This window comes from Bombus flavifrons, chromosome 15, assembly GCF_040668555.2.
Source record: "Bombus flavifrons isolate JBK064 chromosome 15, iyBomFlav1_principal, whole genome shotgun sequence".
In the NCBI taxonomy this organism is placed as follows: domain Eukaryota; kingdom Metazoa; phylum Arthropoda; class Insecta; order Hymenoptera; family Apidae; genus Bombus; species Bombus flavifrons.
Genome location: NC_138456.1, coordinates 10,818,269 through 10,841,230, shown reverse-complemented (window position 1 = coordinate 10,841,230; position 22,962 = coordinate 10,818,269). Strand labels below are relative to the sequence as shown.

Genomic DNA, 22,962 nt, shown 5'->3' with positions numbered 1-22,962 from the left:
TTTCCTGCACGTTTCAATATAATCTAGTATAAGTTTTATACAAACGAGGATAAATTATTGTTTATACGTGTATAGAATTACTAATGAGGGGAAACTATATCTTACTAGGTATGATCTGAATGAACCTACGAATATTATAACTACGTGCTCTGGCCTGATTAAACTTACCAGTTCGTATCAAGCGGAAGTAAACCATTTACCTATGCTCTGTGTTGTATGCAAAAGAAAGGTGCATTGATATACAAATTTAACGAACAATATTATTATTTTATTTTATTAATATTACGGTCAAATCATTGAACATTATCTCTGTTCAACTTTGATTCTTAACTTTTCTGTTCATTCACCTTCTCGTCTTTCATTTTCTTTATTCCATAGCTTGCCTGTTATTACGTGAATATTACATTACATTGGGCGAAGAAGACTCGACTGTTAAAGTTCACCATCGATAAATTCGAGGAAATACGGAAGTCAAATACGTAAGTATAGTTAGCACAGTAGTGGCTTATGGTTCAATGAAAATCGATTTTATCAACCGCTCAACTTCCGTTTCGATAATAAACAGGATCTTGGGTGATAAGCTACGTTTCTAGTAGAAACGGGATAAATAAGGATTCTCGTTTACTGCAGCCTGCGGCTTTTCTTCGTCACCAAGGTCGATCCGCCAATGCACAATTTCTTCGACGAAAAGAGAAACGTCCTTCATCGAGAGAGTCACATCGAGCAACTTTTTGTCCGTATAAATTTTACGTTGATTTGTCATCATTGGCGTGTGTTACAGCATTGCATATGCAGCAATAAAAGTATCCTTTTGAAAAAAGTAACATCACCAGCTTAAAAACTGGCGCAACTCGATCAGCGCTACTTTCATAAATCAAGTTGTTGATTCAATTGTAAACACGTGTAATTCGATCTATTTATTCAAGAGTGTTTTGTACGCTTTCCTTTAATTTAGTTTTAAAATGTATAAACTGGTCGTATCCTCGGTCGTAGAAAACTATCTCGTATGAAGAATCGCTTCGTGTTGTTTCATTCAGCTACAGTAAATGTTTCGTATAACGAACGTGGCGTTTCTTTTCGTCGACACGCCACTTTAATTAGAAAGATATTGTGCACGCATAACTTGTATATATGTATATTGTCTTTCGTGCAAGGTTTCATGCAAAAAAAGAGAATAAATTCTCGACAAAGCAAAATGCGACATAACAGCGCAAATAAAAAATTCGAAACTATGCTATGAAAGAATTCATGAAACCACGAGCATTGGTCACAAGGGTGTATTTTTCTTCTTAGACGATGGTAACGGCGCGCGACCGTGCGCCATCGTGCCAGATCGACCGTGTAACTAATACCAGTTTCTTTTCTTATAAACTGCCGTACGAGCAAACGTTTTCAAGCAACTCCGTTAAACTACCAGAATTTTTACAATTTTTTTATCTTCGTTTTTCAGTCGATCTTTTTCCAAAGATACACGAGAAACGTTAGTAAAATGAATTACATACGCGCATTTTCATCTTTATCGTTTTCTTGTAGTTCACAGATGGAAATCAACTCATCGTGGATAGTAATAGTAACGTTACGTATTATCTTTCCATACAATCAATATGCAAAACTATCTGGATTTCTATTTTACGCTCAATAAATCCAATTTAAGGAAAAAAGGCCAAACACGAATTAAAAATACGATCAGTCGAATATATATATGTATAATATATATATATATATATATAATGTGATAATACAATGTAAATTTTCGTTTTGATTTATAGGCAAATTATTACTTGGAAATAGGGTAGATATGAGCAATTGATTAAAACTGTTTCAAACGTTTAAAGAGTATTAATGCGATATCTCTGTTCTGTGATTTGATCGACAACAAAAGCATCTGCTTGGACGCTTTCGCCTATCTATCTGCGAAACGAACATATTGTTCGTTTCACTTGAAAACATTATCTTTTCTCGATAACATAGATTTTGAAATATATTTTCTACATAGGGTGTCTGTTCAAATTCAGTACACTGAAATATCTTTTAAGGAATTGACGTTAGGAAGAATATGTTGGTCAGTACGAAGAGAGACGTTATGCAATGCAAATACCTTTTTTGTACCTGCTATAGTCGGGATGAATTTCAAAGGCAATTTAATTTTTTCTTTAAATGGATCTATGTATTTTCTTACACACCATTCGATACATTTTTTAATTCCCAACGATAAAGAATTATGATATCTTGGTCAAGAAATGATTAGTTTCAGAGGTATTTTAGCTTTAATCTTGTAAAACTCATCGTATCAATGTAAAGGGAATATAAACGTCTTTTGTACGATAAGTTTTGCAAGAGTAAAGTTAAAATGTCTTTCAAATTACTAAATACTTCTCGACCCAAGTACCTTAATACGTTTTTGCAGAGAGTTGCAAAATGCATCGAACGTATGCAAGAAGATGTATAGGTCCGTTCAAAAAAATTAAATTGATTTTGAGATCTCCCACACTGTACGAATTACAAAAGAAATACTTACACCGCTTAACGTCTCCCTCGGTAACAAACGATTTTTGATGAAACATTTTTTTCGTAGCACCATTAACATAAAAGATATTTCAGCGCATTGAGATAAAACAGACACCCGTACGTTTAGAGGCACATCACTTTTCATCTAAACGAAAACTGTTTCGAGAACAAATACTTGTTTTAATCATATCGTGGGTGGAATATTTTGAAATTTGTACCTTCCCATGAATATAAATGAATCGAAGGAAATTATGCCACGCACCTGTAACTTTCGAAACATTTGTTACAACTTGATATTAGCTGTGTTAATCGTATGCAAATAGCCGCAAAATGATGCGTTACCGTCTTCTTCTTCTGGAGCATCAACGATTTCATCGAACGATCTTGCCGATCGATGTTGCAAAGTTATTCGAACACAATTCCTTGTTATTCGTTTATTCGGTCGAACAAATGCACGGAATAAAACCCGAGAATTGTAATTTAGGAACGATAAGACGATAAAGGAAGACACTTACAAAACGTCGTTTCCTCGTCGAAAGAAGTTATTGTTGACGTGGAAGTTAACGAGAGCTGCGGTGCACAGAGCGGACGGTCGTAACGAAACTCTGTTGCTCGATATCCGATACGCGATCGCCAACCAGAAGAATATTCCTCGTTATTCAGGTGCGAATTTATACAAATTCAGATATTTGCGAACATAATTAAAGGAACGGGACTTTGATATAACAAATTACTGGAGCAATGGAAAATTAATGTACACTGTCTACTCGTTATCGTTACCAAGGCTAGCCAACTGATATATTTTTATTCGTAGATGCGTGAATATGCGAGAGGCTGCGGAAGGAAGAAGAAAAGCAAGTGGAAGAAGAAAAAGTGGAAATGTTTGCCGTTGATAAGGGAGAAGATCGAAGGTGAAAATCAGTGGTTAGCCAAACATTATGTATTCGAGATAGCTACAAGTTTGTCCGAGAGATATTTGCGATGAAAGGGGTACGGGGTTAGATTTCTATCCCCAATGGTGGTGCAAGCTTCGTTTTCTCATTGGTCCCCGCAGATTCGTGACGTCACTACGCCGGCCTATGTAAAGGTGAAGCACGCGGAGCGTCAGTACATCGTTGTCCGTCACGTCGATCGGGTCTCAACTTTGAATCACCCTCTGCTCCTCCGAGAGTCGTAAACGAATCTTTAATTCGAGCCAATCGACAACGAAAATCATCGTTATCCTACTCACGAGGACATCTTTACGCTCATCTACCAAGGTAACAGGTGCACATTACATTTTTTTTACGAGTCGTCAGGTCGATTTTTTTTTGTTTCTATAATTAGAAATAACTACATATATATACACGATACATATATACCGCTACTATTCTTGTTCTCTTGAATCATTTACGAATCATTAAACAATCAATATGGTCTCTATAATAATTCCACGCTAAGTCAAGCTCACGTTTTCGGTAAACTTTAAAGCAGAGATAATACACCGCGTTCGAAACTGCTTCGGGCGATACATGAAATATACAGGGAACAACAGACGCGTTAACTTTTCATCGAATAAAGAATTCAAAACTACATCGAAATATAATGCATTGAAATAATAAATTGAAATATCGTTCTGTGATGTACGTGGCGTTAATATTTACATTTCTTATTTCCTTTCTCGGTCAGTTTGCTTTCCTTCTCTTCCGCTTTTAAGTCGCCAAATATGTTTCTCACAGTCGCGATGTTTGCAAACCATCCGAGCTACGTATGTGCTTTCGTTCTCCAGTTAGCACATGCTTTTATAAACGCGTTTTCATGCATATGTGAATATACATATATTTGTGTACTGTATACGTACAGATATTCGTCAAACAAGAAATAAAGAGCGAAAGGATGGCGAGGAAGGAAGAGAAAGAAGAAGAACGATATTGTTCGGAAGTTAGGAATGCTAGAAGTTAAAGTAGAAGCGTACGGTCATACACAGTCATAAGTATTACATCTGTTGAAAACTTCCAATAAATTTTGTTTTAATTAATATTTTATGTTATAAAACACGTGTAACGTAATTAAAGCAACAAATTTACAATAAAATGGCTAAAAAATAAAAGCAGTGGGAAGCATTCAATTTGTGTTAAATGTCAGCACTCTTAATGTACTTATATTGTGTATACATATACGAACGATTTTCCGAAGCAACAGGCTTCCAAATAGAACGTACAAATACGACCAACAGCATTCGACAGTAAATTAAAAAATGTTCGAGTTTTATTTCATAAAACATTAACGACAGAAATGATTATTGGAGTCGACGAAAGTATCGAACAATAACGAACGTATTTGTAACAGTGAAAAACTATTATAAGCGCATTTTCCGCGATTTTCTAGCTATTGTTAAACAAACGTATTACCATCGAGCGAAGAGGCAATGGCTAAGAAAGTAATTAGTTTGTTGAAAGTACCCATTCGTCGAAACAATAAAATTGCGAACGATTTTGTTCGATCGAATAGGTATAACGTCTAACAAGTTTCTACATTGTTCCAATTCGCACTTTTCGCGTTACTTTAATTACAATGGAGCTAAAAACAAACCAAACGAATGAAATGTAACTGGCACGAAGATTCTATACAGTGGATAAAGCTACGCTTTAATTTGCCAATATAGAATTCGCTCGATTGTTTCAAACTCCGTTTCGATTTCTCTATTCGTCGACGCACAGTCGAACGTATCTCTCGAATGTAAATTCATCATTTTGGATTTTACCAAATTTGCCATTCGTTTATGAATCCGAATGACGAACTTTGATCGAGCGTGCTCGTTGCTTTTCAGCATAATATTTCTCGTATCGAAACGCGTATACGCGTTTAATCAACCGATTGCCATATTCAAAACTTTACATTTTAAGTGTACCCTTCTCTTTATACTTGATCAATCCTCTTGAGCGCACCGATCGTTTCAACGCAAAACGCGCGTACGCTCGAAATTAACTGCCGCCGTTACTATCGAACGTAATTGCAAAAGTTTAATCAGATCTTTAAATTCGTTGTTCCAGACACTCGATGAAATCTTCGTATTGACACATATTTTCCGTGGCAAGCTACGTAAACGGCATAACGATCGTACAACATCGTATTGGTGCTCGACATCTACATTTGTATCATTAGCATCGCAATCAAGAAGAACATTTTATTACGAAGAACACGCGAGTTCCGTAAATACATCCATTCGACTGATTAATGCGCATAATCCGAAGGGGTCTACTTTTCTTAACGTCTACTTACCGCGTTTCAACAATTTCATATTTTCCTCTTATCGACCGCTCTGTTCTTTCGCGGTTCTTTCAATTTCTTCGAGAAACGAATAATTCGCCGCTCTTTTCGTAGAAAGTGCACGCGAGAACGCACGATTGCTATTAGCTTTATCTCTTCACCGTTCCACGGTTCAATTCTCTCTGTACAGTCTTTCCATCTGTCGTTCATTTTACTTCATCTTCCAGTACCGTATTTAAGAAAAGGATATAAAGTGACTTAAGAACGAATCTTATCATTGCCGGATAAAACAGACTTTTTTCGAACGTTCTTTGGTTCTCGATCAAGAAAACGCGATTTCTTCTCCTACGAAATTGTTCTCGTACAGCAAGAAAAAATACGGAATTACAAGTTTTCCTTTACTCACGCAGTCCTGTTTTGTTTCTTTGCACAATTTTCATCGATACATTTGCTTCTCCCTCTCTTTTTACGTGTATCATTGTGTTTGATGTTCGACTCGTCGTGTTTAACGCCGTCATTTGCATGTTATCGTATACATATCAATGTCATATACGATATATAACAGCTATAATACACGAGTTTCGCATTATGATTACGTGGTCGCATTTTTTGTCGCAAATTCTTTCAAAACTTCGATCATTATTCTTTCGTTATTCCTATTAAAATTTTGCCCATTCACTTTTTTCCCACGAGCAACATGACGAAGGATGAGAAACAGCGATAATGTTACATACAGCGTAAAACTGTAAATCTAGAAGAGAAAACCCGTCAAAAATGACCTCTTTGTCATATCTATATATATATGCAATGTTATCCGAAAGGTTTTTAAGAATGGAGATTTAATTAAAACTTGCACGATACGATTTGCATCTAAATATAACGACGTACATAATTACACAAGAACACGTTACTCCATTGTGATCGTTCATATCTTATACTTTTAATTAACTCAATCTGACAAAATAACACAGTTACCAACGTATTTGGAAGCGCGTGCTTTAATCAAGCAAATGGTTCCGTTCGCCTAATCATACGTCGACTCGTACTACTTGTCGCTTTCCTCTTCTAAACGAAAACAATTCGCTTACATCACTCGCCAATCTATCAATTCGTACTTCTACTTCAAACGATCGTCGTTAATTCGCTTAAGATAAAAACCTCAAGTCATCGACTTCCTTTTTTCCATCGACTTGATACTTTAAAACGTCGTGTAAGTATCTTTCTAACCATTATCATCTGTGTGGCACTTTAAATTACTTTTAGAATATAAATGATCAACCTGGGAGAATTAACCTTGGAAGGATTCAATGTGAGCTAAATTTATTGACAGGATTTATTTATTCAATTTATTGACAAACATTTATGACAGAAGTGCGAACATTTGTGTGAAAATAACGGTAGTTGTTTATTGTTGGAAATTTGTTTCGAAAGAGGCAAGCATGTGCAAAGGGTAAAACTTAATTCAAAGAGTAGGCGATTCTGATCATTGTCAAATTAGGTGTATTCGCGATAAAACGTGGACGCTTGGACCTAACAAAGGATGTATTGTGATAAACTTCGCAGAACACGTTAAGCAAATAGTAAGGCATAGTACGACCGTCATAGGAAGAACAATGAATTTCACAGGAGTTTCGTAGATAAATAAATAGACAGAGAAAGAAGACCTTTCGATTTGGAAGCTTTCGTATTTAACGCAATCGCATCGAAAGGTGTAGAGGAGAAAAGTAGAGGAAGAATTTCCAAGTGCTTGAAACTAGTTCCCTACTCCATTGGAAACTCGTTTGTAATTTATACCGTAAATCGACGATCGACTAGCATCAATGTAGGTACAGTTTCGAAACTCTTATCCCGTACTATCTGGCTAAACCGAGCATTTTCTCATTGCGGGCTAATCGGTCGTTAATCCACTTGTAATTGGCTACTTATCTACCATCGTTTAAACGAAGATCGGAAAACAGTATTCGGTGATATTCTCGTTTACGAAGTTTACAGAAAAACGTGTAACACGATGCTTGTGATTTTATAAAATACAGGGTGGTTGGTGACTGGTGGTACAAGCGGAAAGGGGCTGATTCTATGCGAAAAAGGAAGTCGGAAATATAGAATAAAAATTTTTCGTTCGAGGCTTTGTTTTCGAGAAAATCGCGTTTCGTTATAACGGATCTCACTGTAGATCGCTATCTCGATGGAAAAATTAAAAAAAAAAAAGAATTAACAAAAAAATTTTTATTCTATATTTTCGACTTCTTTTTTCGCGTAGAATCACCTCCTCTCCGCTTGTACCACCAGTTACCAATCACCCTGTATATGTCTACAGATGTTTTCTACAAACGCGTGCAACATATACGTCAAAGACAAAATATGATAGAGATAAAATACGGGCGGTTTACCAACTATATTCCACGTAGACCTGGTTGCTTTCATCGTTCCTTTCATTTGGTTAAACGCAAAGAACTCGGACGCACGCGTTACACAAAGTTTCATTTTTATTCGTTATTAACTATCACCGACAGTTTCGAGTCTAACTTTAATACAAATTATCTGAACAAACAGACAAGGTTAAAGAAATGAAAAATCTAAACGTTGGATTCGAGCGAACGTTCCAGTTCGTTTCATTTATCCTCGTTTATCGTTACGGGTGCGAAGATTCAAAGAAGACGCAGTTTAGCGTAGAGGGAAACGTGATTTAGCGTAGATTTTTCTTTCAATTTGTAAGAATTTTCTCTAGCAACGTATTCCTTCGTACAAATTCTTCCGCTATTCTTGTATGTAACTACTAAATTTTCCTCTCGTTTCTTTAGAACCTTTGTGGAAAAAATTGATTTTCCCGTTTACTTAACTCGCTTCGAACGAAAGCTGAAAACATTCTTTTTTCAATCACACCATTGCGTTAAATCGTGCGATCGAAATGGAACGTAAAAGCTCGGACAATCTTCTAACTTTGGAATTTTTTACCAAGATTGAAACATTTTAATAAGAGAATTATTATTTCTACGGAACGTTTCCAACTACAAACGGTTTGTCTTGAAAACAATTCATTTCGTCGCCTATTTATTTACGTAGCGCGATTATTGCATCGTGAAACCATCCAAGTTTCGATTTCCAAATTTTCGTTACAGATTTCTACATCACTTTTAGAACACCGTTTAAAATTAAACGAATACAACCCGAGGCTTTTAACCTGTAACTGTTACTTTGCAGGCAAACAAAACACGTGCACCCACTCGTGTCAAGAAAAAACTTATCGCAGAATGACTGATAACTTTCAATTGAAACATCGTGAAACACAGCACGTGTTTCACAATGACTTGCAAGATAAAAACACGTATATGACAGTTATTTAGTGCGTGTATGTCTCACATATGTATATGTATATCATACGACAAGTATATATCATATATTCGTACACATATAGGCAAAAAAGAAGAAAGAAAAAGATTTAGACATGTTCCGGCAAATTTATTCTTCTCAAATACGTCGGATATCATTTATATTCCGATTCTGATTCCCCTGTGTCCTTTTACATTTGTCCACGTCACATAGCCAACAAGGATTATCGATAGGACAATCTGCAACACCACCATCTATCGTCCCTCTTACCTGTCGCAATTTTTTATTTGCACTTTGACAGGCGCAACTGTACCGTGGTAAACTTCATCGTGATAACGGTACAAAGGCAGATGTACGATAATCGTCGGGTTTCTTGATCGTTCAAAAGTTTAAAGAACAGAAACATTATAATTATAGGATGGTGAAAAGGCGATTCGTTGAAAACACGTGTAAGACCGAGCACGAAACTACGATGCACGCTATAACGATAAATCACAAGTTTTCCTAGTAACTTATTCCCCAAAAGGGAAAAGAGATTTGATGATAACTCTGACAAGGTTATTTATGTTTCTCAACTTTAGTACAATGCCCGAAGGTGTTTTTGTTACGAAGATTTGTCAATTATTCTCAATGAAATTAGTCCGCTATCGTTCAGAATAAAATAGAGTTCCACTTTGCGGACAAGCTGATCTTGTCGATCATCTTAATTCGTTAATATTCCATTATACGCATCGATAAAATTCTTTTTTTCAGTATCCTGCACGAATCTGTTTGCATGGTGCTTCTTGCTGTGTACTATACGTATATAGACACATACGTCTGTATACAGAAGTACGAGTGACACTATGAAACACGTTTCTACAGGTGTATCTACAAATGGATACGCATATTTCACGCACTATTATTTACTGTATTTATTTATTCTTAGACCATACCTTTCGGCTTTGGACGACTTTCGGTTTACATGTCTTATAATGCTCTTACATTACATATATTTCTCTTACTCTAGCACTTCTATTATTATTTACTGCTTATACCTATATCTATTGCACCTTGCTTGCTCTATCTCTATGTACTAACTTATAAGTTAGATATAATCTAACGCTCATAACTAAGCGCTCATTCCTTCTTTGGCTTTTGCTTCCTTGCCGTGCTCCCTCCCTGTCGTTCCTCTCCCTCTTCTGCTACTCTTCTCTTCATTTCACGCACTAAGTAGTTCCTTTTCTTTTGTCTAGTCTTTCCAAAATTTATCTCGAACGTGATAGGATGTTGAGATGAGGTTCGTTCTCGACAATAACGAGCAGCGGTTTAATTTTCAACGCAACAGACAATCGCGCTTTGAAATCATAGAATTCTACGGTATCGTATGGCACAGGATAACGCGATACGATAGTGGCATCCGAATGCCAAATAACGAAGATCTTTTACACTCCGTCCATAATAGTTTTTGACGAAGGAAATACACATATGCATATGCGAGCTTCTCAAATGCCAGGCCGATCAATTTCACTTTTCGTTCCCTCGTTCTCCTTACACTAGTAAACGATTATGTTCAATTTCCGAAAAAGAAGGAAATATTTATGTTCCGAAGGTAGCATAAGCGACTGGGAATTCCAATGTGAATTTCAAAAATACTATTTTCGAACCCCATCGCTTTTCTCTACTTTCCGATTTATAACGTTGATCGATGATCACGTTTTTGATGATTATGGTTTTTGGTCTCTAAGCATACGTAATGTACTTATTTTCATACTTTGGGCTTTCGTATTTTCATAAGACACGCAAGAAGAAGATCCTAATATCTTTAAGTCAGTTTCGCGATATTCCGAGAACTCGATGAAATTATGCGAAACTGGAGGAAAACTTTAATCGTACGACGATCAAAAATATGGCATAGCCTGTTGTCTGAATTGAAGTCTCTTTTATTTTTAGATAGAATCGTAAGCTGTGCGATCGTTACGAAAGACGACGCGCGACAATCTACTCTGATTAATAATTAATATCCCGCGTAATTACCAGGAATGGCAGAAATGAATCGAATCGGTGGTAAGTGAAGCTTGCCGACGCTCGTATATCACATGGCACTTGTCGATATACATTTGATATACAGTCGATATACACGCACACATTCGTATACGTGTGTATGCTTCTAATAGCGGGAATAATCTCGCGGCTTCTCCGAACGGATAAATATCGGACGATTCAAAACTGTAAAATTGCTATGACACAAGACGCGAGCAAACACGCAATATCAAACTTTCATATATTCAGCTTTCATCGATCGTCGTCTCATCACAATGCACACACCGCATCGCGTTTCCCACGTTTACGTGGCCAAATGCTTTTTAGACTCTTCTTGTATAATCGCCTATTAATTGAAAATTTGTGTCGAAATTTCGTCGGAATGAGAATCGCTCTAAGGAAAGAAAGAAAGAAAGAAAGGAAGATGATCGACGTTAAATATTTATAGAGGAGAGGATCTTCGAATAGAAGAGAAAATTAAAAATAATAAAATATATACTATCTGAATAAATATAAAACATGTTTAAAGAAATTCGACACTCGTGTGATATTACGACACAAAATTTCATTGAAAAAAGAAATCTTTTTAGAATAAGAAGAATAGGTCTTCAGAGGGGAAAGAGAATTAATGAAAATGATCGAAGAAAGAGATAATCGTTGTTGCTATGCAATCGAATTAATTATGGGACGTCTTTAAAAAATGCCTTCATCTTACTCTCATTCGCCTTCGTCTCATTAGACTAAAGGGATTAAAGGTTTGCGATTGAAGGGCCTCGAGACGCGCATAATATTACAAAATGTAATTCGTTTAAGAAAAAGTTAGAAAATTTCTTCTCCAAGGCAGGAAACGTAATTAACGACGGCAGTAATCAATGAAAACGCGTACAAATTAGATTTCCGTAGAAAGAATTGATAAGAAATCGAAGAACGTCGAACAGTATTATACAGGACAGTTATCGACAATTTAACTAAGAGTCTTCGAAAACGAGATCAAGTTTTTAGGTGAAATTGCGGCATTCATGCTTACTCGCGGTTACCTTTAAAAGGTTTTAAATTGCGTACGCGTGAGCGTGCTTAAGGGCGCCTCGTACGTTTATTAATCGACGATGAATATTGAACAAACACCTGTTCTCGTTCGAGTTCGGGGAACCGTATTCTCACGCATCCATCTTCCCGCCGCTATTTCTCCGTTTATTCTGCTTCGACATTCGTTCAACTATATTTCGTCTATTAAAGTAAATGGTTATCTCGGCAAATAAACGATGAAACATGGGAAAGGCAAGGAAAGGTAACTGAAGGGAAGAGAAGAGATCGTGAGATCAAATTGTAAAGCTCGTTCGTGTAATTACTCTGGTAATCGTTCGAGCCTCGAAGGAGAATAAGTTATCGAGTACTTGGTTACTTTACAGTAGAAGAAACATAATTTAACAAACACCGAAGCTAGTCGTCGCGACGATTTTGCAATTTAGCATGCAATTTGTCGTTTATTCGATTAGCTTGCTTACTTCCTCCAGCAGACGTTACTTTCGTGGGGTGGAACGTTGTCAGGTTGGTGGCAACAGTAACGACAGCATCGTTTTCCGACTCTCGACTCCAGTATGAGATCGAAGTCGCATCGTTAGCAAAATATGGGTTGCTAAGTACAAGCACTGCTTCCTTGCTATCCACGCGGATGATTGGAAACGAGCAGAGAGAGAGAGAGAGAGAGAGAGAGAGAGAGCTCCGCGTTTCTGTATCCGTTCTACTTATATAGAAACTTTCTCAAAATATAATCTTGTATTATACCTGGTACTTGCTTTCACTTACAGCGTCTTTCATTTATACCGCTTCATTCTGACAATTTCATGAAATAACGTACCATGCTTAATCGCAGTTGCGAGGATGGTCGTATCCATCCAAGCGTCTGTTAGAAAAGGTTGTTAAGCTTTTGCCTTTCTGACATCGTAATGAAATTTAACACGCGCACTTCCTTTATACTGCGTGCTTTCTCAAGTCTCCTACGAAATCTACGAAAATCAATTTATTACAACCATCTTTTCCGTTCCTCTCAGATATATCCATGCTTTTCCCGCACTTTCTTTCGAAGACGATTCTCCTCTGCAAGAGCTTTCGTCGGTGTAAGCAGAATCGATGGAATTCGACCGTGTTCAACCTCGGACAGCAACAGGTTGCAAGGCATACGATCTTATATACAATATGTATACGTAGTTGAAAAGTTTCGCTGGCCGCAGAATCGCGAACCAATTTGACAACTAAGAAACGAAGAAACGTCCCGATAATAAAAGTTTCGATGAATCTTGCTTGGAAAAGTAGCTCGCTAGAACGCTACAAATCGTTTTCACCGAAAATCGTAGCAATCTTATTTCCGAGTTTCGTATCGATTATTTTACGATAATTCTTCGATAAATAGCCCTTCGTTATCATTCAGTTGCCCACCATCAACGCTATCTTCTAGCTCTGTTCGCTACCATTTTATACGCGGATATCTTCTATCTATCCATTTATGAAAAAAAGAAGTAGAAGAAGATATTGTTTTCATAATACTAAATATTCTTTTCTCAGATTCCATTGTTCTTTGAGAACTCTCAATGTGCTAGTAAAATTCAAATTCTTCGCGAATCCTCGATTCCTTACACCGACGATGTATAGTTCTTCCTCTCGTTTCTAGCGTTGGCTGGGAAACGGCGTTGTTGAAGAGTTGAAAACGTTACGCCCGCAACGCGACTATTCTTCTCTAAATCAAGATCGTCCTTGCTTGTTTTACGCGACCATTGGATATGCCTTGAACGATGCTCGAAACAACCAAAGGTATCGACGTTTTCCGAACAAAACCAATACTCAGACCTATGTATATACCACTTGCATCGCTCGTCCTTTTTCTGCTCCGCCTTCGCAGAAGCGGCCGAACAATTTTCTGCCTCGTCGAGTGTTTATCTGTTTGCATGGTACCTCTTCTTTTTCCTCTTGCTCCTCCTCCATATTCCTTTTTCTTTTTCTTCTGCTTTTCCGCCGGTGTTCTCCGATCGCAACGCATTTGCGCATTGTTTTCGCAACTTACAAAATGTTTATCTTTTCTTTCGTTAACTTCCTCGAACCTCTTTCGTACCAAGAACCTTTTCAACTCTCTAGCTTTGCGATTTCTCCGAGGACAACCAATTTTATTCTCCTGAGAAAACAATACGATTTATTATAAATATTTATATGGCGGCGATCGATGTTATTTACATTTCGAACATTGCTACGTGCGACTAAGACCGAGGTTACAGCTATATTAAGTCGATGTTTCTATCGCAAGTCACTCTTTCCTAATCCTTCTTCCTTTTAATAATCGACGCCCTTTTTCTTCCCTCAAACCTTTAAATAATTTCTTCGATAAAAATACTTCGAAATATCTTCAGATCGTTTGAACCGTCTTTTATCAGAAATAGATGAGAAAGTGGACAGTTCGATGCGAAAATAATAAACAGATCGCAGAGGGTATCTATCAAACAAGCTTTTCCACTTTTCATCGACTAACCGCACGAATGTAATTTCTACTCTTGGTAGCTTTAGTTCTTAAACTTGGTAATTTTTCAATTAATGATCGTAGGTTGGTAAAAATGTCCCAATGACGCCCATGATCATTGAAATTGCAAATAGAAAGACCCAATTGCGAGCCTTCGAACAAAATCACAACTACGAAATAAGAAAAATCTTCTTTGTCGACAAACAAAGGTCTGCGTTCTCTTCAAAAAAAAAAAAAAAAAAAAAGAAATGAAAATCCCCGTAAAACCTTTTTCCACAAAACTTACATTTATTTTATCCTTTACTATACTTTCCTCTTCGTAAGTCAGACGATCAGACGAGGACTTTATGCAATTTTCTTTCGATCTTACGCACCATATCCCAACCGTGTTAATGCTTCTGCTATCGATCTCTCGTAGAAATCTATCGAGCTCCGTAAATATTTTAATAAACCATTTTTTACGATTTTCTTGCCACTTGCACAAAATTCGCCTTTGTAATTTTTCATTTGCATTACGAACAAATCTCTTTAATTATTCCCGATCGTTGGAACGGTAGCACGCGTACACGTGACCGTCATGGTTTGATTTAACAACGAAGAATATTCAACGCATTTCCAAACAACTGCCCGATCGAACTTTTCAACGAAAGTAATTTAATTTATACGTTTCTGGTACAGAAATTAATTAAATTTTATTCGCCGATTGTTGTCCTAAATTTAAATAAAAGAGTACTAGGTTATATGTAACACGATGTTGATATGTAAATCGATTCTGTCGTATGGAGACGTTCACGAATTTAGTTAAACTTCGTTTCATCGACAGTCAGTAAGATCGTGGCCTTTTAGGTTAAAAGAATTAACTGGATTCCAAAGAATTAACGATGAGTTGAGCGTACGTTTCGTCGTTCGGCGATGAGCAAAAGATAGAAATTTCCCGATCGCGCATATAAATACGTAATAAATAATACAGCGAAAACGCGAAATCTGAAAGATAAAAGAAGATCATCGTACAATTTACGATGAAACATGCCAGATATTCGTTCGAGAAATCACTTCATCGACTACGCTATTGAAAGAATCAGCGACTTCAAAGAAGATTTTCAAAGATTCGTCGAAACACGTTCCATCGAAATAGCAACGATGCTTACAATTTGCGGTCTCTTTTATTGGATCCAACAATACGTGTCTACGTAAATGAATTGCAAGTACCAGCCTATAAAACCATATTACGACACGTGCACAATTTTATCTCCGGGTGATTTCTCAACCACGACCTTTCCCTGGTAATCATTCATAATTTCTTCCCTGCTACAATGACAACCGTTTTTCCTTTTTCCAGTTTCTCTCCGATACTTGGTCCAGAGAAGGGAAGATGGTTTTTCTCCCCTGTATTTATCGTGATCGGTGCTGTTTTTCTAGCAAACAGCTGAGTTTTAACGCGAAACCTTTAGAACGTTCGTTCGACTCGAACAACTCTGTTCACGATGCAAATAATCGAAGCACAAGCTGAACAAATTACCCCGAAACGCAACACGCGCAACCGCTCGATCTTTTACGAAATATGCCAATGCTTATTATGCATTGGCCGACTTTGTCTTTTTTTCGAAATCAGGTTATAAGGGGATGACGATGAAGATAATTTTATTTGTATCATTTATGTTTTTTAATTTCATGTAACTCGGAATAAAGCGAAGGAACTAACGATTCTGTCTAATAACCAACTCGTTTCGTAGGAATCTGTTCGTCGATACTTGCAAAGGTCATTGGAAATTAATATCCTTTTTTCTTTTTTACTTCCGATGTCCAATTAGTAGGTTTTCATTGAAGCAAATTATTAATACAATCGTTACGGTATATGTGGTACAGATCGCGGTAACGTTAGGAAAAACACGCGCTGATCTCCGCTGCGTATGCAGCTATTTTCAAATCAGATGAAATCAGGGATTTGATGCAAAGGTTTCTATAAGCGTTCGAACACTTTCATGGGCCACTGTATGTTGAGAAGTAAATAACGTCCGTATATTTGTCTCTCGTGTTGGTCAGAGGAAACCGCGTAACGTTAAAGTTAAGCTTAAGGGTAAACTATTGGTTAGGGTGAAGATAGAAGTATAAGCGAAGGTAAAGGCAAAGGTAAAGATAAGAGTAAATGTAAAGGTCGTTCTTGGCTCTCTCGTGACGTTGCGACAATGGTACCGTAAAGAACCTAACGCAAAGATTGATTACCACGGAACAAAAGACCAATGATTCGAATCCGTTTCGTATTGGTTTCCACGTGTTTTTCTATCTTTCCCCCATCCTTTTTCCTACTTTTTTTTTTTTAATCCTTTGTGCACATACACGGATGCACGCGTGCACGCAGATACACGTACTTACATACGCCTACCTCTCGATCTCATCCGATCGTGTTCCGTCCCCATTCAACTTCAGTGCGCAGCTGTAGATTGCAACGTTACTTACCGTACAGTGAACGTAGCTATTTTTATTTCACCTTCGTTGAAAAAAAATCATCTCCGTACGTAGCTACTCAGTCGAAATAATGTATCATACTTGAACTTAAACGCAGTCACGACGCTTCATTTCGAATCTTCTCCTTCTCTTTTTTCTTTTTTCGTCTTTCGAGCTTAGAATCGTTTTTGTAATTGAGCATCGTCTCTTTTAACTTTTCTGTACGTGCGAACCTAGAGAGATTTATACCAAGTACGGAATAAAATAATTGAAGCGGCGTAATGCTCGTCAAACAGAGTACAATGCTCTGGATGAAAGAATTTTGAACGAAAGTAGAAATTAGTATGCAACAGTCGCTCGTAAGAAAATGATTTCATCGAATATCGGATTGTGTCTCAAATAAAAGTTTGTTGGTCGCGGATCATTGATTTTGAGAGAAAATATGGAATACAAAGACGGCTTGTTTCCAACGATTACACGAGTGACCGACCCGTGAAGAAGAGCCGGGGCTCAGCGTAGAATCTATACGACATCACCTGAAGCAACGATGCTGCTCCCTTGTCTTCCCCGAATACCCGCCAATCTATCCTTCCTCTCCCTTTCTATCGGTCTCTTTATCGAGTCGGGAAATCATCGCTCCGTTTACTCTACGTCAACCGACGAGCTGACCTCGACGGTCACCCACGGTTCTATTCGTTAACGCGGATCATTTGCCGATCAGTTTCAAATTCTTCGTCGATTTAACTCTGCCCTGTCCAAAAGAAAGTTTTAAACGTGCTACCGTGTATGTTCAAATTTATCGATTTATCGCGACTAAATGGTAAACTGTACTTACGGTAAGCTTAGCTTTACGTAGAAGCTTAAAAATCTTCGCTCGATCTGTTTACTTATTCGCTGGACAGCGGATGTTGGCGCATTTATGAAAGATCTGTGTGCGCAAAAATACAAGAGACGTATGTAATATGCAGAATTATACGAAACATCCGAAGTATAGTAGCCGGCATAATATTGAAAGGATGGAAAACATACAGTGTAAGGATCTAACTGACCATTCTTGTAAAGATAATCAAAACGGCGGAGTAATTCATCGCAATTTTAAGAGATCAGAAACAAACTTTTGTTTAAAAAAAAAATTGTCCCCTGAAACTTTTCGTTCGCGAGAGATTACCTCGTTTAAACGTAAAGAATCGGACGAAGGCTGTTGCAGCGTCACAAAGTTAAACGAAATGAAACCATAAATTTCAAACACGGACGGACGATGATGGGAGAAACCACGAGGGCAATGAGGTGCTACTACGAGATGCGATGTCGAGAGGCGTTTTAATCAAGCTATACGATCCGACACCGGTTTACCGCGTCGTTTAAACTTACAAAGCGATATCTGTGGTCCTACTCTTCACTACCGATCGACGAAAGACGATGATACGCTCGTTAACGTACATTACGCGATTATTATTTGGCCATTTATCGAGTTCGTAACGTTTTTGGCCATCGAGAAACTGTAAATTTAGAAAATCGAAAAAATGTTGCGAGAGAAACGTCGAATAGAAATGTTCCACATATGCTGATGTTCTGATTAATGAATGGCCTCTTGTATTCGATCGTTGGTGTTGTTAACACTTTACTGACCGCCAGCGGTTCAACAGCATACGCGCATCCGACCGGCAACTCAGGCTCTGTCTCGGTTTAGACTCTCCGATACCGTTCTTTTCGTTCATCGCGAACGGTAAGTTTTCAAATTGATATAAAACTGTGGGAGGTTACGAAGCAACGCAACTGACGCAACTGGGCAAAGTACCTTAGCACTAAATAACAAATTACTGCTCAAATAATGAGAAAGATTGTCGGCGACGGAAAGCCGATTAATCGGCTATCGGTCGATAAAGTGTCAAGTTACCTACAAAGATCCTCAGGTTTTTCATCAAAAATTATTCTGTCTTTTACTACTCTTCTTATATTCTTCTGCCTCGTACCAACTTTCTAGAAACTATTCTTATTTCGTTTCGATACTCTCTCTCTCTCTCTCTTTCTGTCTTTCGTTCTGAAAAATTGAAAAACGTATTTTAAATAAGCAAACGTATATCTATGGGTTTTAAAATATACAAGAGAGGAGAGGCGCCAAGCAATAATACGCGTAAAAGTTACGGCAAGAAAGGAATTGCGTTGTTTTATTTCTCATTTAGTATTCATAAAACATTCGTTTACTAAGACACAATCATGGTAATAGACAGTAAAACGTACACGACGCACTTTTGATGAAAGAGGCGACGATATTTGAAATTCAAACGCAGCGTCCTGTAAATTACTTTACGTCGACACCGTAGTTGACAACGATAAGAGTCGGCACGAGCGGATTCGTACGAATTTTAAAATAGAATGTAGAATAGACGAACAGCTGTCTGTCGATCTGAATTGCCGCAAAATATCATTTCATTCTTGACACGCAGACATTGGCCGGTCTACCCAATACCGATGACGTTGTCAATCAAATAACTGACCATTTTTCGTGCATTTGTCGTGCACTTCGTTTAAGAATTAAGAATCTCAGTCTTTTACATGTATTGTCCATATATATGTATATGGGAATGTGTATGCCATACGATAAGATAAACTGAGTAAAATTCCATTACTTAAATCATAGCCTCGTGGGAGAAATATCCTGGTATACGAGCTAGGACAACGAACGATAAAAGTGCCTTGCCGAGAATATCCCATTCCTCGATGAGAAAAAGTTGAATTAAAAGTATACGTAACTTGTAACATAAAACATAGAACTCGGGGTAACAGATTAATAACGATGATCCAATCCTTTACAGAATGATCATCCCTTCGACGTTTTTGTTAATGGTATCCGTCACATTCGCGATCGCCGAAGAGTCCATGTCAGAAAATGTTCTCTCCGACAAACGTGCCGTTATGGGATTTCAAGGAATGCGTGGGAAAAAGAATTTTGACTCTTTGGATTCGGAGGACTTTGGAATTTTGAAACGTGCGATCATGGGCTTCCAGGTAAAGCATCTAAAATCATGTATGAAATGCTTGTTATTTGTATAATATTATATTATTCTTTTTGCATTATTAACTTATTCTTTCGAGAATTATTATTTTACCATTGTACGATATTATTATTTTACCACTCGATAGAAATCTTATATACTTGCTGCAATTAGCTATTCGTTTAGCGTGCACGTCTTTCAGGAATTTATTGACATTATGCATAATGCGTGGTTGCGTGTGTACAGGGAATGCGTGGAAAGAAAAACTCGATAATCGCTGACGTTGAAAATCAACTTTTCCCCGAGGAGACTAATAAGCGTGCGCCGATGGGTTTTCAAGGCATGAGAGGCAAGAAAGCTTCGTTAGATGACGAATATTACAAACGTGCACCGATGGGATTTCAGGGAATGAGAGGCAAGAAATCTCTCGAGGAGGTAGGCAAACAGCGAACCTGGAATTCCGAAGATCATTTGAAAAGTGTGACGCGAGGCAAAGAAATATTACTTTTTACTCGTTTACATCGATCTATTTCTCCTTCGTTCTTTTTCCCCCTTTTTACGCCTGTAACTTCTTTCAATAGTCTTTAACAAATGGAAAAGAAACAAATTCAACGCGCTCTTTAAACTACGCTCTTGGGAAACGATAGAATTTACAACGATGAAACTTAAAAATTTACGCCACCATTACATACGTTGCATAGTTACTTCAGTAAATGGTAAAAGCTTCGTTTCTATTGTAAAGCAAGAACCTACCTTACGAAGGAAATGAAAGCGTTCGGAGAAATAATAGAATAAGAATAATCTTTGTTTCCTTGTCCGAATATTATGATTATACCTATATACGTTTTCTATACGTGCAGATCTTAGATGAAATTAAAAAGACTACCACGAGATTCCAAGATCCAAGAAGCAAAGACATGTACGTGATTGATTATCCAGAAGATTATGAAAAGAGAATATTGTCGATGGAAGGATATCCAAATATTTTCGATAAGGAAGGCGAATTCTTATGGGAGAAGAGAGCTCCAATGGGATTCCACGGGATGAGAGGCAAAAAATTAATTCTTGACCCGTGGCAAGATCTTGATAAACAAGACGTTATGGGGTTTCAGGTGAGTAAAGTATGTAAAATATTTCCCAATGCTTTGTGTGCAACATAAACGAAAGAAATTGCGCTGTATACGAGCACTGTACACATTATGTATTCGTATTAAATAGTGCGAATCTTAAAAGATCTAGGGAATCTTTGCAGGGGCTGCAACGTAGGAAGGATACGTTCGATGATTATTTAGATTATTCGATGAATCCGTCAGATTACGAGAAAAGGGCTGCGGATTTTCAAGATATAGAAAGCGGTAGCGATTCGTTTAAAAGAGCTCGCATGGGTTTTCATGGGATGAGAGGTAAAAGGAACGTTGGAGAGATTTACGGATCTAATTCGAGCCCTAAGCAAACGACGATCGGTTATCAAGGTATTTATATAAATTATATAACGTTGAAAAAGATTACGATCAAATAAATTACGGATTGTGGTACCTCAAACAGGCGTAAGCAACCCGGGAAACAATCTTGCCGTGTACGAAATTGAAAAGCGATCACCCTTCAGATATCTTGGAGTCAGAGGAAAGAAGAATCCACGATGGGAATTCCGAGGAAAATTCGTAGGGGTGAGAGGCAAAAAAGCGTCGTCTCTGCAATCTGTCTATTAATGTATTTCAGTAAAGAAACATCGAAAGGAGTATGAATGAAGATTCGTGAATGTTATTAGGTAACTTGATGAACTTATTATAATTGTAGGTAATATTGTGAATAAAGTTTTACTTTTTATCGACGTTTTTTATTTCAGGCAATTAGCAGTAATAGCACTGGTTTTGTTGGTGGCAACAATGGCAACACAACAACAATAATCACTGTGTAATGCTAGTCTTTTTGTTTAAACGTGTATTAGACTGTATCGCTTGATAGGTATACCTAAGGATAGGGGAAGACAACGCGGTACTTTTATCAGTAGACTGTCCTCGTTATTGTCATTGCATTCCATGCGTACATTGTGAAAGAATACGTTGTCTTCTCCCCTCAAGATTTTAGTTTCAACGACATATCCGTACACCGCCAATGTACATATATACGTAGACCTCGAGCGTATTACAGAGCGCGTTCCTATTTCTTATATTTTGAAAAGGGCTTAAAAGACGTCACTCTCTCTCTCTCTTTTTGGTTGCTAATTTATTCCTACCGTTACCCTTTTAATTTTGATACAAAATATTAATTTATTTTTTACATTCTCCACGTCATTCTCGAGACTGTTATGTCGACTTAGGAGCAACTTAAAACGGACATAAATAATATAGAAGTAGATAGAAGATACTATTTTTCTTGGAAAAAGAAATCACCGATATGTATGTATACAGATATTTTACGCTTCAATCAGCAAATAAAATTAAATATACTTTAAGTTCATTCCTTTCTCGGAATACAATGTGATTGTTATGACTATACAACACAATATTTTTATACTATCGATACCTCACCTCCTTTCGTGTTTTGTCACATGAACGATATTTGTTAAACACAGCTTGTTTGCAAATAAGTTTTAGAATACGTAATCGTTTAGTATTCTACCCAATGATAAAGACCTATCTATGTTGTGATTTGTAAGTGTGAAACAAGTCTCTGGCAATTTAAAAAAGAGAATAAATATCTATATAAGTTATTTGATTTACTTGCTTAATTTGAACTACACAATATAATAGTTGCTACATCGATCACTGGAAGAACGATGAAAATAATGCACCTATATATACATATGTATTTATTATTTCACAGAAGGAAAGTCTATGTCTATGTATCTACATCTAAGGACAAATACATATAAATAAAAGCACTACATTATATTAATTCAACAAG

General features: G+C 37.2%; 1 protein-coding gene across 6 annotated transcripts; it reads left to right on the top strand.

Annotated features, from left to right (window-relative positions):
- The first annotated feature begins 1,770 nt into the window (after nucleotides 1-1,770).
- On the top strand, nucleotides 1,771-22,768 carry Tk (tachykinin). 6 transcript variants are annotated; one of them, XM_069128675.1, is made up of 9 exons: nucleotides 1,771-3,171; nucleotides 3,323-3,774; nucleotides 19,701-19,802; nucleotides 19,876-20,068; nucleotides 20,302-20,490; nucleotides 20,916-21,167; nucleotides 21,308-21,527; nucleotides 21,601-21,823; nucleotides 21,902-22,768. In XM_069128675.1, the coding sequence occupies exons 4-8, from the start codon at nucleotides 19,877-19,879 to the stop codon at nucleotides 21,762-21,764; spliced, it is 1,017 nt and encodes a 338-aa protein (XP_068984776.1). In that variant the 5' UTR covers nucleotides 1,771-3,171; nucleotides 3,323-3,774; nucleotides 19,701-19,802; nucleotide 19,876; the 3' UTR covers nucleotides 21,765-21,823; nucleotides 21,902-22,768. The 6 variants fall into 6 exon arrangements, with proteins under 6 accessions (XP_068984776.1, XP_068984777.1, XP_068984774.1 ...); XM_069128673.1 differs by lacking the exon at nucleotides 19,701-19,802 and having other exon boundaries at nucleotides 1,775-3,171; nucleotides 3,323-3,419; nucleotides 3,563-3,774; XM_069128674.1 differs by lacking the exon at nucleotides 19,701-19,802 and having other exon boundaries at nucleotides 1,775-3,171; nucleotides 3,323-3,429; nucleotides 3,563-3,774.
- Nucleotides 22,769-22,962: the final 194 nt, after the last annotated feature.

Bases quoted from the DNA above. Each gene is read 5' to 3' on its own strand.
- Tk (XM_069128671.1), top strand. The intron at 20,491-20,915 runs GTAGGCAAACAG...CTATACGTGCAG, and splicing joins GCAAGAAATCTCTCGAGGAG to ATCTTAGATGAAATTAAAAA. The intron at 21,528-21,600 runs GTATTTATATAA...TACCTCAAACAG, and splicing joins AACGACGATCGGTTATCAAG to GCGTAAGCAACCCGGGAAAC.